The 19112-nt window shown below is 46.3% G+C and overlaps 1 protein-coding gene across 1 annotated transcript in view; it reads left to right on the top strand.

Annotated features, from left to right (window-relative positions):
* The window catches only part of AKIRIN2 (akirin 2), a 55500-nt gene that overhangs the window by 10979 nt on the left and 25409 nt on the right, over positions 1–19112 (top strand). The window contains exon 2 of the mRNA XM_086926599.1: positions 18306–18446. Coding sequence (XP_086782725.1) covers positions 18306–18446 — 141 coding nt within the window. The remainder of the gene's footprint in view (positions 1–18305; positions 18447–19112) is intronic.

Below are 19112 nucleotides of genomic sequence, written 5' to 3'. Positions count from 1 at the left end.
AGTGGTGGCTCATTTCTGCGTTAATATTTAGTTTATATAAATTGGCAAGATAGAGTTCCCATTCTGATGGAGGCACCGGGATAGCTTGTAGTGCTTTTTTCGTACCCATTTTTTTAGCGATTATATTCCCTGTAATCTCTCTCACACTTCATCATCCACCAAACTGCAACTCGGTGGTCATCACACGTCATGGGAACACTACCCACATAGGAGCAAAACATAAACATGCTTTAAAACACACTTTACACGGTGTAGTGTGCTACCCATGTAGGCAAGCTCGTTGGCACCCCCACAGGCATAGTAAGCGCTATACAAGTACTGCAATAAAACCTTCACAGTAAACATACCACTCTACCCTAACCACCACCACCCTGCTGGAACTACCCTTACCACAGCACTTACCACAATACCACCAAACCCTAGCCATCACCACGCTTCCTTCCACCACCCTTTCTCTTGGCATGGCTCTTAATTCATGTAGAAGCACTTCCCTTTCTTTAAAAAAAAATAATAATAATAATTTTTTAACAGCCATTCAACTTTTTACTTGCATATTGTTTTCATGGGAAGTTGTTGACTACATTTGTATTTGTTTACTTTCGAGCAACTTGTTGGCTGAAACTAGGTATCTAGTAAGGCTAAACCTTATAAAAGATTAAGAAACATTTACAAGTCGTAAGAGTGGTTACTGTATCTGTGGCGGGTACTGTGTGATTCCATTGCTCAGTGCCACACTAGCAGTTGCTCTTAAGTTGGGAGACTAAGTTAACCCCTTTATGTACTCAAGTCAAGGTGTGCTTTAGTTGGTAGTTGTGATTTTGAAAGGCCAGTACAACATGATGTAAACAAAACGCAATGTAATTTGCTTACTATGATCTATCACTTTAAAACTAATGAGTACAAATTTACATGGAGGTAAAATAATCTCGATTTTATAAAAGAGCATCTGGTACCACCTTTTTTGATTTTTTTTTTTATTTTTTTTTTTTTTTTTTTTTTTTTTAAAGTGTTCGTGTTTTGGCCAACATATTTTCTTTCGCTTTACAGAACTCCATCTGTCGATGTCTGCACTAAAGCGGTTAAACTCACTGAGCCGTCTTCTGTCTGCGAGCTGGCTCAGTGAGTGAAATTGTCACCGGGGCCCCATAATACACACGTTGCCCACCTATTTATCTTTATATTGCTGCAGTTAGCACGAAACCGCAACATTAATTGCAGACTGTTAGATAAATACTGAAATGTTTGTAGCAAAAGGTTAAATATGTTTAAATTATAATGGTCAACATTGAATGCATTATTTAGACTATCTCATTGTCCAGAAGGATAGTAAATAAAGGTGAGGTATAGTTTTATTTGCGTTCCTAACTCCACATCTATATATATATTGAAGATGTGTATCTTTGAGGTATGTAGATGTGGAATCTAGAATTGAAAATCTATACTTACCTTTATATGTTTATTTGTGATATTGGATTTATTAGTCCATATTCTGGATTTGATATTTTGGCATCACTCAATATTGTGACATACATATGGATATTCACTACTTGTAATTCTGCACTGTGTGGCCGCTGCGGTGGTTGTCTCTAATGTGGCCACTACTGTAACAATTGTGTAAGTCATTAGTTGCTCATGACTGTTTTCATCGATCAACAGTAGCTCGTTATAAGAAAGGCTGGACAACCCTTGTTTTAAACCAAGTTTCTAAAACTTAGTTCTGCCTTTGATAAGAATAATGACGTTTCTTACTGTGATTCAGAGGTTTGTCAGAGACTTTCAAGCGGTGCCCACTGGGAGCAGCATCCCACCTTCACTTTACATCAAGGACACCCAACTGCTGCCGTTCTACACCTTCCGATTGTCTCTTCTCTAAAGATCAGCTCACTTGGGATCGATCCTTTTTCTCAAACACACTATAGATATGATCACTATTTTTTTTAACTCCTGCATCAACCAGGAGGATTTTGCGTGATCTTGTGGGACTTGGTTATTCTCGGGTTGTCTCGTTAGGTGAAAGAAACAACTTTTTAATTTGTAACTGTTTATGGACAAATGGCATCAGTTATTTTCAATATTCCACAATGCCTTTTTTTTTACTAAAGATCATTGGTTATACACTACTGTGAAAGAGGTGAATAACAATAGTTGTTGCATAGCCATTTCTGTGCATCATGAATATAGCCTGAGTTTGCCAAATAGATGGACTTTTATTACCTGCTTGGAGTTTAGCTGAGCAGAACATGGTGTATAACGTAGTTTAAGTACTTCAAAGGCTCACCAAGCAGTAGGGACCTGACAACAGGTCATGATCCCTATTGCCTGTGTAGTCCTCTAGGTTTCCATCTTGTCTCCTGTCATGTTCAACCTTTGCATGGTGCCGCATAAAATAGCATTAATATTCACCATTGTGCTGATGATCCACAACTCTGTTTAAGTCTACCGTGCTTCCGACCTGCAACGCCTCAAACACTACTTGCACTGCATCCAGACCTGGATGTCCAGCGGCTAACTGATGCTCAACCCAACTAAGACCGGATTCCTTTTATTTGCCAATAACAAACCTACGATACAAACCTGCCTCAGTGTCCTAAAGCTTGATGGGCTTAAATGTTACCGAATGTCAAGTCACTTGGATTCGTGGACCCCCAAATTTAAGAAATCCATTGCTAATAAACAGCTGATACTAGCATTCCCCTTTAAAAAAAAAAAAGTCAGCCCATTCATCCTGAAAAGGACTTCAGACCTGCAGTCAAACACCTCGTACTCTTGTATCGGGATGTTGATAGTGCCCTACTCCATGGCCTTCCAGGCTGTATGCTAGAACCTCTTGGGAGCAGACTACCCGCCGTAGCCAGTCTCATTTCAGGGCCTGCAGAAATATCACATTACTGCTGTCCTGGTGGAACTTCATTGACTCTTTATGCCGGCCTCGCCATCTTGAAAACCAGTATTAAAACTTAGTCATAACAACCAGCACCCCTGCTTATCTTGCACACAAGCTCACCTTCTCTGGTAGTTCTCAGCACGCCCCCAGCCAGGACACCATCCGACTGCAGACTAAGCAGTGTGATTAAGAAAAAGCAAGGCAGCAGGCCATGTCTATGCGCCCATGGTCTGTAACAGCATCCTGTATCCGTTAGAATTGCCCAGTGCTACTCTAATTACAGAAAGAGTCAAAAGAACACCAGGTAACAATGCATTAATAGTACACACATCCACTTCCTCACCCATTACTTGTTGACTTTGTGCTAGTCTTTGAGCATGTACAGTGTCCGCTGCCTTTTGTGATATAGAAATACATATACATGCATTCATGCTGTTCACAATTGGAATTTTCCAAATTTTGTTTCTCTTTCATAAAGAGGGCGAGTTCCATGCCCTTTTTTCATTGTTTTATTAAGTAAATACATTTTCATGCTTGGGCACTAATTTGGTGGTGGTTAAGATCTGACGTCAGCCATTCAGTGAAAACTGTACTTTCTGGACGTTTTGGAAGACTAGTCATGGGTCCAACTACATCCCATTGAAGTAGGTGCTTTGAAACTATTAATTGGGTAGCAAGTGACTAGACATACCTCACTACGATTTATAGATGCAACCCCCTCTCCCCACACATGGGTTGTCAAACTCTTGAGTTGTGAAATAAGAACTTTAGCAGGTTTGAAAGATCCACCACACTGCTGATCTTCAGTAAGTTCCTCTAAATATAAAACCACTATGCAGATTGAAAAGATTGCTTTTCCAATAGAATTGAAAGGACAACAAAGCCCCCTTAAGGTATTCTAGTACTTTGCTTCCGTTCTTCTGAATGTATTCTCTTATTGAAGGGAATTTTGGGAGCAAAATTTCCGTTCTTCAAACAGGTCTATTAAAATGGTCATCAATGCAAGCTGAGCTTACTGCTCACCATATTTCCTTAGCACTCACTCAGTAAAGACCTACATTAATGAACACAGCCCTTTTTGAACATCTTAAACATATGGATTCATGTCTTACTGTAGCAGCAGACTGCACTGTTTCCCATAACCAGACTATGGCACTAAACTATCAATTTTTAAGAGTGTGTGTTGCAGGGCATGCACCTATTTGTGAAGGGTAGAAAATAATCATGAACACGGAAACGAGTGAATTATATTTTGCCATAAGCACATATACACACGTTTATTTGCCCATGTCAAAATATGCTCAATGATTGCGAATACTACCTCCCCACACCACCTTTTTCCCACCCCAGAAAACATTTCTCCTGCCCATATCAAGAGTAGATTTCCAACGTGGAAAGATTGGAGAGGAGTTGGTAAATGAATCCCCTTTAATATGAAATGTGGTGCAGAAGGAGTTTTCTATTAAAAGCTTTCTTCTTAACATCAGCCTCGTTAGCATTGGCGAAGCCAATAAGACCTGTGGGTGCAAGTAACTCCAGCATCAATAGATACAGCAGCTATAAAGCAACATAAATAAGCTGTGTTCATGTGTTAAAAGGAGAAAAGCACATTGCACGTCCAGGAATAATTCTGAAACGCTTATAAAATAAATGGTGTTTCAAAAAGAGGAGGAAGAACACTTACTTGGTCCATGCTCTAGGGATGAGCCAACACAAGAAAGGAAGCCGTAGAGATCATATTTACAACAAGGGGTGGTGAGGGACAGAGTCTCTGAATTAAGCAGAAAGCTCTCACCCAGTCAAGAGATCAGGGCTAGATCCAACACCGTTTTTTAGCTCACTGCACCATCCCAGTTTCAGAACCTGGCTGTATGCAAATTAGTCTGCCCTGTTCCCATGATGCACTGGGCCAGGGACAGACTGATTTGCATATAGCCAGGTTCTGAGCTGGGATGGGGCAGTGAGATAAATAACGGTGATGGATCAAGCCCTGATCTTTGGACTGGGTAAGAGTGGTTTGCTTAATTCAGACACTCTGTTCATCACCACCCCCTTTTCTGAGCCGTAGAGATCAAGCAATCGAAAGATTGCAAATGAGTGACAACAGAAGCAACTAATGGTTTGAAACTGGTTGTAAGCATACTGAATTGTAAAATAGGTGTTGCAACACAGCGCATGCGCTGTGTAGTCGAGACCTAGAAATAAGAGGCAGAGTGCTTCCCAGCATTGAGTGGTAGAGGGAGCTCTAAAGTAGGTGTAGAGTCCAGAGTTGTCATTCAATGTAGCCTTCTTTTAACTTTCGAGTTACTGGAAGCTCAGCACCTTCCATTAAGCTCACCACTTCCAACTGAAAGTGTAGGTATCTGGGGGTGGAATCGGACCAAAGCTGTTAACTTCTACTGATGCTGCACTAATTACATGTGGTTCACTTGTTTCCTCTGGATGTTTTATTGGTAATTTAGATGTGCTAATGTGCAGTGCACCACTGCACGTGAGCCAGTGCAGCGTAGCCGATGAGCAGACCATATCCAGCCCTACCTTTTTGTTGCATGAAATATTGGATGAGGTTGGAAAAGGTCAAGTACCTAGCCTTATAATACAAGGCACTTTTTATGCAGAGGGTGGTAAATATATAGCACTGTTTCTGAGAATAGGTGTAGACTTTCACTTTTCCCAGGCTGTGGGATCCTGTCGGGGGACATGGTCATTCCAGCACTTGGAGATGGCACTATACCTGGGGGAGAGGAGGTGGGTTAACTTCTGAAAAGTATACAGATTCCTACGCAAATATCTGATCTCTCCTGTATGTCCAATGCAAACTGACCGCTCTACTGTACCTTTTTAAGGAACAACTTTTTTCTTTTTGTTTACGCACTCCATGAGAGTGAATGAAGGTTTTCTAGTTATCTCTCCTATGCTTCTCCTTCTGCCAAATCTACCATGTGCTCTGCTTTGCTGTCTCCCTCATGTTGGAAGCTTTGTACTTCTCCGCTGCTGGACTCCCTGTCGCTCCTTCCTCAGTGTTGCTTTTTCGCTTGTATGCTTCCACCCACTTCAAGTTACTCTCTTTCTCTTATGATGCTCTTGCCCCTTCTCCTCCCCTTCTGTCCACTCTGTTGCACCTACACCCACATTTTTTTAGGCCGTGCCTGAGCCAACGCGCTTGCTCTGCAAAGCTTCTTGTAAGCACTCTAAACTAATTTGTGTGTCTTAAACCCCCCCCGTACTTTCATTGTAGTATTGTTTATATTGGTGTTTTTTAGGAAATCTGCTCTATAGCAACTTTACAAAATATCTCATGCACAGTTTTCTACTGTTTTGTTTTTAATTACGTAATAAATTCATTCAATGCATGTGTTGGTAGTGGGAGCCTTGCCCATTGTATTTTCGGCTTCATGTGGTTGACTGTATGCCTTGCATGGTCATAAATCCCCGGGCTACATGTTTTTAGGTTGTTTGCAAACGGCCGTCACACCCATTGGCGCACTGTGTGCAGAGACCCACTCAGCTTCCCAAACCCGAGCAGCGTACAGCTGATCATCATAACAGTTAAATGATTACATTTTCATTAAAGCAGTAAAAATTCTTTTTAGGTCGACATTATTCACCCCCTTCCCACACATTACACAACCTAGGTGAAGCTGGAAAACATCCAGCAGTGCTTTCTTTTGAGTTTGCCTTACGGTGCTTAAATAAGGTATTGTGTTATTTATACAATCTCTTGAAAAATATACTCTACAGCGCAAAATCGCCTTCAGAATCAAACCAGCATCTCTTCAAAACAGTTAAAGAGCACTCCACACCACCACCACCTCACTATGCCTCACTACCACCACAGCATCACTAAGCACCACTATAGCATCACTCGACACCACCTCAACATCACTAAGCACCACCTCAACTTTAGAACAGCCAGGAAAAAGTCGCTAGCATTGCAACGACAAAAAAATGACAATACATTTTTTTGGGGGTAATTCTTTTTTAGGGCTCGCCTGAGCCAGCGCATGCGCCGCTCTGGCGAGATATTTAGTAGCGGCTTCAAAAGTGCTACCTTGCAGGCCACCAGCTTGCTATCGCGCGCACAAGCATGCGCGACGTGCGCAGCACTTTTTCCCGTCGCGCGTACGCATTACTCATGTTTATTTTTTTAATTTCATTTTTGTGATCGCGATCACTTTCACCGAGATCGCGATGACTTGCGCAGCCAATGCTTGTTACTGAGTGATAACCGCATCTATTTATAGCGTTGTGTGGGGATTCGCAGCGCTGCATGTGTGTCTGAACATGCCAGCCTCGGTGTGCTGGACGCCTCGAGTGTACCTGCATCTATGGTCCATGCTCTGTTACAGCGTTGTGTGGGGACTCGCAGCGCTGCACGTGTGTCTGAACATGCCAGCCTCGGTGTGCTGGACGCCTGGAGTGTACCTGCATCTGTGTCCATGCTCCGATGCACAGTACACCTGCCCAGTGCTGTAACGAGAATTCTGCTGGTACAGGCACAACCATGTACCTGCTTGCTTTATGACTAAGTTACACGCAAGTCACTTGCGACACGCACCCCCGGGAGCAGAGGAGCCCCACATGGCTTCTCAGCCCCTCGAGTGCATGCAAACAGTCTACGGAGCAGAAACACTCTTACTCTATACACAGACTTCAGGCATCCTCAGACTCACTCACAGCAGAATTCACAACATACCTCAAAGCGAGGGTTCGAGTCTCAGCAGGGACGCTCAACATCCGATGACTCTCTGCAAATCACTTAAACGTCCCCTGCCTAACAGAATGAATGTTTGTCTGTAAAGCAACTGGTGTCAACCTGGGTCGAGTTCTCGCTATATAAAACTAACAAGAAAAAAACATTATTCAACAAAGTGGGGGATGCCGAAGCTGGACGGAAAACGGCGCATTTGGTAGCAAATTTTAAATTACTTTTCTAAGCATGCGGCTGTAAGCAGCAAGAGTTGACAAAATATGTCCGCATAAAATAACCTTAAGCTAGTTTCCTGTATACGACGAGGCCTATTTTAAAAAGTAGGTGCTCCGCTAAAATAACCAAGACATCAACTTCTGTTGATTCACACTTGTATGTAGTAGGTCTTACATTGCGTCATAGATACTTTCATCAGGCTTGAACTAATCAAAGGTTTTAGCCTTGTTCTGTTACGCTTGATAGCACAGTTCTCGGCAAAACCTATTTTTAATAATGCTTCAAAATATGCAAACAGTGTTCTTTGGCGCCACCTTGAGGAGTATTTCTCGCTCACCTCAGACTCTTCCCCCCACCCCCCCCCCCCCCCACCCCCCCCCGCCCCACCCCTAGCATTGGCTGCCTAAACAGCATTTGTGCATGTAACACATGAGAACTTCATTTGTTTGTGTTGACATGCGGTAGTGCATTAAACCAGAACTTGTGGCTTGATTCCCATCGGGCCCTATATTCATGCCCCTAACTTTGCTAGCAAAAGCACTGATCGATTTCCTAACAGTTAATGCAAAAATCATTAAAGTCCATGGCAGCGATTTTAGTTCCTGTTGCATTTCACACGGTTAACACTCTGGGAATGCAAGATTAAATAAGCCATTTCCAGGGTGTTGTCTTTCTGTATTTCTATTCGTGTAGGATGTTACTCTTGTATAGTGTATACTTTGAGCTGAGTCACCTCCAGGGCCCTATTACACATAGGGCACACTTACCGGGTTAGTGCCACAGTGCATCTTAAACAAGTATTGGCATAGCCAATAGATCTCTCATTTGGGACCTTTATAAGTGTTTAGTCATGCAACAGTTGGTGGTGTTGCACCAAGGATATTCTGCTGCCTAACTAAATACTTATAGGGTCCAAAAAGCGAGACCTATTGGCTATGCCAATGCTTGTTTAATTGGGTTATTCAGTTGTACATAATATCTTCTTGGTTATATACAAGATAACCAAAAATACTTATAATACTTTTTTATTATAACTTTTCAACATGCTTCACAGCAGCCACAATGCTCTATAACCTAGCTTAAAAATATTGGCAAAGCTGAGAGCACTGGCTGAACACTTACATTGGCTATGCCTATGCTTGTTTTACTTGTATTTTGAGGGCTTGGGCAGACTGAAAATTGCTGCTAGACAATCCTTCCCAAAAATAAAATACTGTTTTAATTTTTTGTTTATCGGTCATTTCTCTGTCTCGGAGTGCTAATTTTAAAAGAAAGGGCACATCATTTGGTAGGCTCCTATGAGTAACGAAGCATGTGCAAACAAACAAAATGACTGGCTCCCTCTGCCTTTTTAGGTCTCGCCTGAGATGGCGCATGCGCTGCCTCTTCGAGACGTTTAGTATGAGGCTTTTAAAAGTGCCACCAGAAGCTTTTGCTGGCCTACAGCTTGATTTCATGAGCTTGTGCATGTGTACAGCTGCCATCTGTGTTTTCATTGCTGTAATTGGGCTCCTCTGCTTGCACTACCCCCTCCCTTTTCCCCCTCCCTCCTTATCTGCTTCATTGGTGTCTTCTATCACTGTGAATGCTCCTGCTTCCACCGGGCACACATACCACCAGCCGCCAGTGCCCGCTTCCACCGGGCACACATACCACCAGCCGCCAGTGCCCGCTTCCACCAGGCACACACCACCAGCCGGTGCCCACTTCCACCGGGCACATACCACCAGCTGCCAGTGCCCGCTTCCACCGGGCACACACACACCACCAGCCGTCAGTGCCCGCTTCCACCGGGCACACACACACCACCAGCCGTCAGTGCCCGCTTCCACCGGGCACACACACACCACCAGCCGTCAGTGCCCGCTTCCACCGGGCACACACACCACCAGCCGTCAGTGCACGCTTCCACCAGGTACACACACCACCAGCCGTCAGTGCATGCTTCTACCAGGCACACACCACCAGCCGTCGGTGCACGCTTCCACCAGGCACACACACTACCAGCTGTCACACACTACCAGCCGTCGGTGCACGCTTCCACCAGGTACACACACCACCAGCCGTCAGTGCATGCTTCTACCAGGCACACACCACCAGCCGTCGGTGCACGCTTCCACCAGGCACACACACTACCAGCTGTCACACACTACCAGCCGTCGGTGCACGCTTTCTCCAGACACACAAGCAACACCAGCTGTCGGTGCATGCTTTTACCGGGCACACACACCACCATACGTCAGTGCACGCTTCCACCAGGCACACACACCTCCAGCTGTCAGTGCACGCTTCCACCAGGCACACACACCACCAACCATCAGTGCACGCTTCCACCAGGCATACACACCACCAGCCGTCAGTGCATGCTTCCACCGGGCACACACACCACCAGCCGTCAGTGCACGCTTCCACCAGGCACACACACCACCAGCCGTCGGTGCAGCAAGCCGGCTCTTCTCAGTGTTTCTTGGTAAATGTGTTCGATGCCTGGGAGGGAGTGGTTTGAGTTTACTTAAACCATTCTGAGTATGCAGGTGCAGTACATGAACTCCTGTGTGAGTGAGTCATGCTGCCTGGGTCTCCCTCACTCCACACGTGTAAATTGCGCCTGCACCATGCTTTTTCTCATTTGCAAAGTTCGGCACATGCGCACAGCTAAGCAGCCCCCCACACCTCTGGGAATGACTGCAAACAAGTTCACTTGATGCAAAGAACTGTTAACAAAAACCATGTCCAGCTATTGTAGATCTGGCAACTTAAACAAAACAGCAGCAAAAAAGCAAACCGGCATTGGCGTAGCCAATAGATGTCACTTTTTGACTAACTGACTACTAACTGACTCAGGGAACATGGTAGGAATTCGAGTTTAGTATGCCTGAACTCAGAATGATGCAATAAATCTTTTAGTAAAGTTGGTTTTAACCTTCTGTGTTTTGAAAATACCCCTTTTAGGAAGTAGGTATTTTCTGACCTTACCATCCAGCCTGCCTCTGCTAGCTTGTGTATTAGCTGTCTGGTTTGTGAGTGACCGGGGCTGGGGAGACAGGGTGATTCAGCTGGGCTGAATAGGCACATCTACACCAAGATGGGTGGGAGGAGAATTACCTGGGTCTGAATAGGGCTAGCCTCGCCTTCCACAATGCTGGCTCCACCTCCTGTGGTGCGTCTGAGGACCCTGGCCCACACTGACAAAGAATGAAAAGGTGGTATAAATATTGGGGCCCAGACCCCAAGACTTTAGAACTCTCTGGAATCCTGGAACCTGCCAAGAAGAAGAGCTGGAAGAGCTGCCAGGTGGAGTACTGCTCCTTTGCTGTGTTGTTGCTTTGTTGGGTTGGCCTGCAGCTGCTGCTTCTGCCTTGGGCAGTGAAAGGACTGGACTGAACTCTCTACTTATGCTGAGTAGCTCCAAGGGCCTGAAACCGAGCTGGCCTCCTGTTAAGAAGACTCGGGGACTGCAAAGACTTCACCAACCTCTGGGTACCGCTCCTGGAACCGTTGTTTCAGTTGCCACAGATAAGGGGACACCGCAACCGACTCGGTCGCCGGCCTTGTGTCCTGAGGGCACCACAACGAAGCATCGTCTCGCCCTGCACCGCCTGCCTTGGTCTCACCGACGCCGTCCTGGACGATCATCCCAGAGCCGCCCCACCGTATCGAGAGACACCACATCCTGCATCGCCTCGTTTCACTTCGCTGGCCTGGTCTCACCGACACGGTCGCTGCTGGCTCGACACCCGTGTCCGACTAGTCACGTACAGCTGTCTGGCTCGGCAAGCACCAATTCCCTCCAACCGGCTGTCGCTGCATCGGCACTTGCCAGTACCGCATCAAGCACAGTTTCACCATGCACCGTACGCCTTGGTCTCACCCACTCAGTCCGGACAATCGTCACCGAGCCGCTGCCTTCACCGCATCGCGGGACACCGCACCGTTCACCGCTTCCACTTTGCACTGTAACCGCGATGGACGCCATGACCGGCCCTGTCACCTGCACCGCAAGCTGCCAGCACGTCATCGAGCACAGTTTCACCATGCACCGCAAGCCTTGGTCTCACCGACGCCGTCAGAACGATCGTCACTGGGCCGCTGCTCGCACCGAGCGACACCGCACTGTGCACCGCTTCCACTTTGCATCGCAACCACAACGGATGCCAAGACCGACTCTTACCCCTGTGTGAGTCGCAATAAGAAAGGTACTGTTAATAAGTCTGTCCCGCTGTTGCCAGCCCGTACTGACGCGGTCAGCTAGAACTATGAGACTCTGTTGTTTTCAGCATCGCGCTAGGCTCCGCCCGAGCTACCGACTCGTACGAACTGTGTTTTCAACGTAACTTTGCAATTTAAAGACATTTTTCAACACAACTATTTTTAGGTCTCGCCTGTTGTCGATGCGCATGCGCATCGAGCAAAGCGAGACTATTGCGAGTTATCCACACTTTATCTGCACTGCAAGGAATCGTGGCGATTCCTTGCAGTGCCCGTGAGTTTTAAGGTCAATGCGCATGCGCATTAAGCTTATGCGCATGCGCATTGACCTTAAAAGTCACGGGCGCGTGCACGTCCGTCTTTGTTTACCCCTCCGCCCCCTCCCGCCGTGTCGCATTTCTCCTCCCCCTCCCCTCTCTTCCTTCCGTCGTGTCGCACCTCTCCCCTCTCCGCCCCCTCCCCTGCCCGCCCCCTCCCGCCGTGTCGCATTTCTCCTCCCCCTCCCCTCTCTTCCTTCCGTCCTGCCGTGTCGCACCTCGCCTGCACGTTTTCGGCAAGGAACTTTGCCAGCGCTTGTTTTATTTTAATGCATTGCTTTTATTTGAATATGATTTTCTACTCCAGTAATGCTCCCCTCCACACTACTGTTGAAGGCTGATTTTGTTGATGGCCGAAATTGTGTTTTACGGAAAGCAGCGTTTGCTAATCTGAGCCTGAAGTGGGTGCTGATTTGTTGCAGTGGGTTAGAAATCTTTCCTTTGTCTGATGTCCTTTGAAGAGAAACAAGAATTTTCTAGACAGTGACCACAAGTGCATGAGGCTTTGTCTGGCAAAAGCAGATGATGATTTTAGTCCCTTTCAGTCTCCTAGGGAGAAGTCTTAGGTACTTGGAACAGGATGGACCATTACTACATAGTTACTCTTTCCTTATAGCTTGGAAACTGGTACTGCACACTACGCCTCTGAACGCACCACCGTGACACTGAAAACTGGACAACACCTTTCCTAAGACTTACGTGAACAGTACCCCAGCCTTCCTCTGTGCTAGCTCTTTTCCCACACACCACGAAACAGACCCAAACATGAAGACCACTAACCATAGAATCATAGAGGTTCCTTCAAGCTGTTAGATACACTTTAGAACCTGCCAGACTGTCCACAATCAGTAGCACCACAAACATGAGCTAGTCCTGTCCAGAGGCCTCTGCCCTGCTGCAAGATCTGAGTACAGGAAACGTTGCTGGTCTCCCCTGTGGTCCTTGGGAACACATCAGCTGATGGGGTACAGGCAACATGCTGGGATCTCCTTGTGGGAAAAAGTAAGCCTTCTTGCCTACTTGAAGTATAAGCACGTTTATTGTAGCGAAAATATAAAAAATAATCATTCAGTGAAACAGCACACTGTTCCCTTGGGATGATGAGCAATACAGTGCTAAGTTCTCCCACAGTTTACTTGTTTTTATACATTTTCGACTTTCAAGCAGCAGTAAAAAAAGAGAGACGTGGCAGAAATCGAAACTCCCAATAATGGCAGATTTAGCAGATGCCAAGACAGGGAAGTCCTTGAAAAGATATAAATGATACACAATACACAGTTCGAAGGTTCTGAGTTAGTCATTTGTGAATCCTCTTGCATGTGCCAATACGAAAATGAGTCTAAATATGTCAGAAGCGCGGGTGCAGTGCAGGCCCAAGGACAGAATGGGTATACAAAAATACAGACGGTTAAAAAACTTGGTGATTTAATTAAAATATAAATTGGCATAAAACATAAAAAAAGACTGAATAAGTTCATAATGCCACTGTTTTATACCATTAGGTACAAACTAAAGTATAAGCCTGCAGCCATCATTGTATTTATTTCAATAGCACATTCTCCTCTCATGGTAATGATTGCAAGAGTTTGCATCACTAGGTTACTCTTCAGCCTTCGTTAATCAATAGGCGAAGGCAGTGCCTTTATCAGCTCCAATAAGATGAATAAAGTACATACATAACTATGAGAAAATAAACAACCAACAAAAGAGCAAGTATAGCAATGAATATTTCATATATTTTCCTGCATCTAAGCTGAATGCATCCTTTATTTTAATCGACTCTTGTACGCCATCTATTGATGCCAATCTGCTGGTGAATGCTAAGGGATGCATTGGGAATGCCGTTGGATCTGTTCCAGTCACGCTTCAGACTCTGACACTGGTGCTGCGTGTTTGTGGACCATTGTGGACCAATGTGTACCTTGTTCTTATCTGGTTTAAATTGGGGTCAGTCATTTGCCCAAGCAAACAGTCCTGAGGATGGTCTTGCATATTCTCTAACGTTGAAGCACACTATGCATGTTGCTCTCAGCATAATTAAGCGTCTACTTGCCAACAACTCAAGCAACTCGTGGATATTTGTGGACATTAAACTGCGCATGAGCAGTGTAGCTCATATATGCATCTGAGCATTGTACGTGGCATTATTGGTTTACTGCCGGACATATATGTGCATATCCTGTAACTGAACCTCCTAGGTTCGAGGATTGCATTAAAATAATTAACTTGTTGACAAAAGGATTACAACTGTGTTCTTAGACTGATACGTAGAATACAATGTATTTATTCACACATGATTATTGATTAAGTCCACATTGATTACTACATAGGGAGTTGATTTTTTTCACTTTCCTCTTTGACTTAGAGCAAACAACTGCAACAACTTAGATTATGAGCAATTGCTTTCGGAGCAGCTGTGTATGTTGTGAGATTGACTACATAAACAATAAACAGAGTCAGAACATTATGCTTTTTAGGTCTCGCCTGTCGATGCGCATGCGCATCGAGCAAGCGAGACTATAGGGGCTCATCCACTCTTTATCTAACTGCAAGGAATCGTGGCGATTCCTTGCAGTGCCCGTGACTTTTAAGGTCAATGCGCATGCGCATTAAGCTTATGCGCATGCGCATTGACCTTAAAAGTCACGGGCGCGTGCACGTCCGTGTTTGTTTACCCTTGCCTACTCTCTCTCTCCCCTCTCCGCCCCCGTTCCGCCCCCTCCCCTTCCCGCCGTGTCGCATTTCTCCTCCCCCCTCCCCTCTCTTCCCTCCGGCTTTTTTTTTGTTTATTTTACCCGCCGTGTCTCCGATCCTTTCGCTCTCCTCCCCCCTCCCCTCTCTTCCCTCCGGCTTCTTTTTTGTTTCCCCCAGCACACTTCATTTTTACCATCAAATAGCACATTTAGTGACAACAGATTGCACTCTCCATATACACGAGGTGCAGGAGGTAATGTGCTCTGCAGACATGCCAAATAAATTCGTCCACACCCACTCTCCCCTGCACTTACATTTCTCCACCCCCTCCCCTCTCTTCCTTCCTTCTTCCTGCCGTGTCGCACCTCTCCCCTCTCCGCCCCCTCCCCTGCCCGCCGTGTTACAATGCTGCATTCGGGCGCCCCCTCTGCTTCCTCCCCCCACCTTGCTTTGATCTCCATGTCGGAGCCGGCTCCAATGGCGAGCAGAAATATCTGTGCTTCTGATGGCCGCGATGGAGACAACAATGACGCGATTAAACCCCAAACCGCACAGGAATGTCACCCCCGGGCCTCATCTAATCCTGCCTGGCTGACGGCCATTACTTGACTGAAACAGAGTGCTGCAAACACTGAAACGTAAGAAAACAGAACACAAAGGGACCAGCACTTCTGAAGAAATCGCAGTCAAAGGTTTGGGAACCTGTTGGTTTAACAGTTGCCGTTCTGCAAAAGCACCGCACAAAAGCAAATATATCCATCTGAAGCTCTTTAGGAGCCTTTGGCACACAGCTGCCCCAGCACACTTCATTTTTACCATCAAATAGCACATTTAGTGACAACAGATTGCACTCTCCATATACACGAGGTGCAGGAGGTAATGTGCTCTGCAGACTCTCCGCCCCCGTTCCGCCCCCTCCCCTTCCCGCCGTGTCGCATTTCTCCTCCCCCCTCCCCTCTCTTCCCTCCGGCATTTTTTTTTGTTTATTTTACCCGCCGTGTCTCCGATCCTTTCGCTCTCCTCCCCCCTCCCCTCTCTTCCCTCCGGCTTCTTTTTTGTTTCCCCCAGCACACTTCATTTTTACCATCAAATAGCACATTTAGTGACAACAGATTGCACTCTCCATATACACGAGGTGCAGGAGGTAATGTGCTCTGCAGACATTCCAAATAAATTCGTCCACACCCACTCTCCCCTGCACTTACATTTCTCCACCCCCTCCCCTCTCTTCCTTCCGTCTTCCTGCCGTGTCGCACCTCTCCCCTCTCCGCCCCCTCCCCTGCCCGCCCCCTCCCCTGCCCGCCGTGTTACAATGCTGCATTCGGGCGCCCCCTCTGCTTCCTCCCCCCACCTTGCTTTGATCTCCATGTCGGAGCCGGCTCCAATGGCGAGCAGAAATATCTGTGCTTCTAATGGCCGCGATGGAGACAACAATGACGCGATTAAACCCCAAACCGCACAGGAATGTCACCCCCGGGCCTCATCTAATCCTGCCTGGCTGACGGCCATTACTTGACTGAAACAGAGTGCTGCAAACACTGAAACGTAAGAAAACAGAACACAAAGGGACCAGCACTTCTGAAGAAATCGCAGTCAAAGGTTTGGGAACCTGTTGCACCCACCCTCACCCTCCCTCACTCACCCTCACTCACTCACCCTCACTCACTCTCACTCACCCTCACTCACTCTCACTCACTCTCACTCACTCTCACTCACTCTCACTCACCCTCACTCTCACTCACCCTCACTCTCACTCACCCTCACTCTCACTCACCCTCACTCTCACTCACCCTCACTCTCACTCACTCTCACTCACCCTCACTCACCCTCACTCACCCTCACTCACCCTCACTCACCCTCACCCTCACTCACCCACCCTCACCCACCCTCACCCACCCTCACCCACCCTCACCCACCCTCACCCACCCTCACCCACCCTCACTCACCCTCAACCCCTCACCCCCTCACCCTCCCTCACCCTCACTCACCCTCAACCCCTCACCCTCACTCACCCTCAACCCCTCACCCTCCCTCACCCTCAACCCCTCACCCTCAATCCCTCACCCACACTCACCCTCACTCACCCTCACTCACCCTCACTCACCCTCACCCTCACTCACCCTCAACCCCTCACCCACCCTCAACCCCTCACCCTCACTCACCCTCAACACCTCACTCACCCTCACTCACCCTCACCCTCAACCCCTCAGCCTCACCCTCACTCACCCTCAACCCCTCACCCTCACTCACCCTCAACCTCATGCTAAAGATTTACAAAAAAACCCATAAACAATTCTAAAAGCACTAACTCTAATGCTGCGAGACCTATTGCATTTCTAATGCTTGTTAAAGTATGGTACTGTGGATTGTTATCGTATTTGTTTTAAGTTTATAAAAATATTGGATATTTTTCTAAACTCGTGTGGGGTCCATCTGTAGTGCTTGCACTATATTACTGTTGGTTATGTGCAAGTGCTTAACACACTGCCTCTAAGATAAGCCTGACTGCTCTTGCCAAGCTACCAAGAGGGTGAGCAGGGGTTTTTAGGAGTGTAACTCCCTTATCCTGACTAGAGTGGTGGTTTCTGCCTGGCTTTGGTGCAAACCTTAGCCAACCAGAAATCCCATTTCTAACAGCTGGCCTTATCAACACGGCAAGGCATTGGACATCTGTCTCTGGGGCCCCCAGCAGGGCCCCAATGGGTGCCAGACTGACGAATGGCGGCCTAGTGGACACCTATGGTGCCCCCCTGTTGATCACTGCACCTTCCCCGCCCCACTCTCCCCAGTTGATCCCTGCACCAGTGGCAGGCACCTTGAGGTGCCTGCCAAGGGGTGCAGGGATGAACTGCACTTCTGCTCTTAGCAATGAGAGCATGCATTCTGTTCGGAATGCATGCTCCCCTTGTAAAGAATAGGCATGCAACCGAAGTTCAGTTTCAGTTCCAAACCGATTAGGGCGAACTCCGGTCCGTTTGACATTGGAATCTGGCGCATAGTGTTAAAACTGTCTGAAAAGCTGGGCAAGCAATAGTAGTCCATTATGTGCAATGGCTAGGGTAACGTACAACTCTGCCTCCTTTCTACAGCATTCCATACCAAAGTTGTTTTGACTTATGAGAATACTAACGTTTTGAAGAAATGTGGGCATACCTTATTAATGCTTAATATGAAGGTTGAGTGGAGTACTCGTGGCTCTGAGGACCTGATTTGTTCTACCTTTTGGAGACCTAGAAGCACTCCATGTTTTTGATGATTGGTTTGTTTCTTCCAGAACAAATTCTGTACAACATTAAACAAGAGTATAAACGTATGCAAAAGAGAAGACATTTAGAAAATAGTTTCCAGCCAGCTGATCCTTGTTCTTCTGATGGACATCCACATCCCTTTCTCCTCACGGGACCAGCGTTGCCCGGTGAGTCTTACATTTATTAAATTGCCTTTAATGTTATGTGGTGTTTTTTTTTTTTTTTTTTTTAAATTGTATATATATTTTTTTATTTTTTATTTTCTATGCTTATTTTTCTTTTATTTCCCCAAACCTCCTCCACACACACCTCTCCCTGCTTGTAAAATCACAAACTAACACTACGTGGAACCAGCGTCTATGGTTGTATGCCTACTACGTCCTGTTGTGTGGGCCAAGTCCATTTTGGGATCACTAACTGCATGGGATGGGTTCTGGTACATGGGTATACGCATTACGAGGGAGAGAAACTCACTTGACCAGATTTATACAAGGCGTGGAAGGCTTTTCAGAGGAACATGGTAGAAATTTGCCCCTCTCTACAGGTGCTTTTAACACCATGTTTTCCAATTCAAGGTTCCATTATCTGCCAAACTTATCATATTCTTTAAATAGATGGATATTGCTATCTGGCGTGGCTGTGGACAACTGGGGCATTGCACACCCTAATTGTTCTGCTATTAGTGGGCATCACAGTTAACAATAGTTATTGAATAGACATTTGCATCCCAGCAGAAAGCAGTCTTAAGGGCTTACAGACATACAGTTGGAAGTCAAGAACACCCAGGTATTGGCCCTTCCTTGTGGGGTCCCTCAAGGCTCATTCCTGAGTCT

Source organism: Lissotriton vulgaris, chromosome 6 (genome assembly GCF_964263255.1).
Source record: "Lissotriton vulgaris chromosome 6, aLisVul1.2, whole genome shotgun sequence".
NCBI classification, from domain to species: Eukaryota; Metazoa; Chordata; class Amphibia; order Caudata; family Salamandridae; genus Lissotriton; species Lissotriton vulgaris.
The sequence above is the reverse complement of the archived record's forward strand: the minus strand, read 5'-3'. Positions and strand labels throughout refer to the sequence as shown.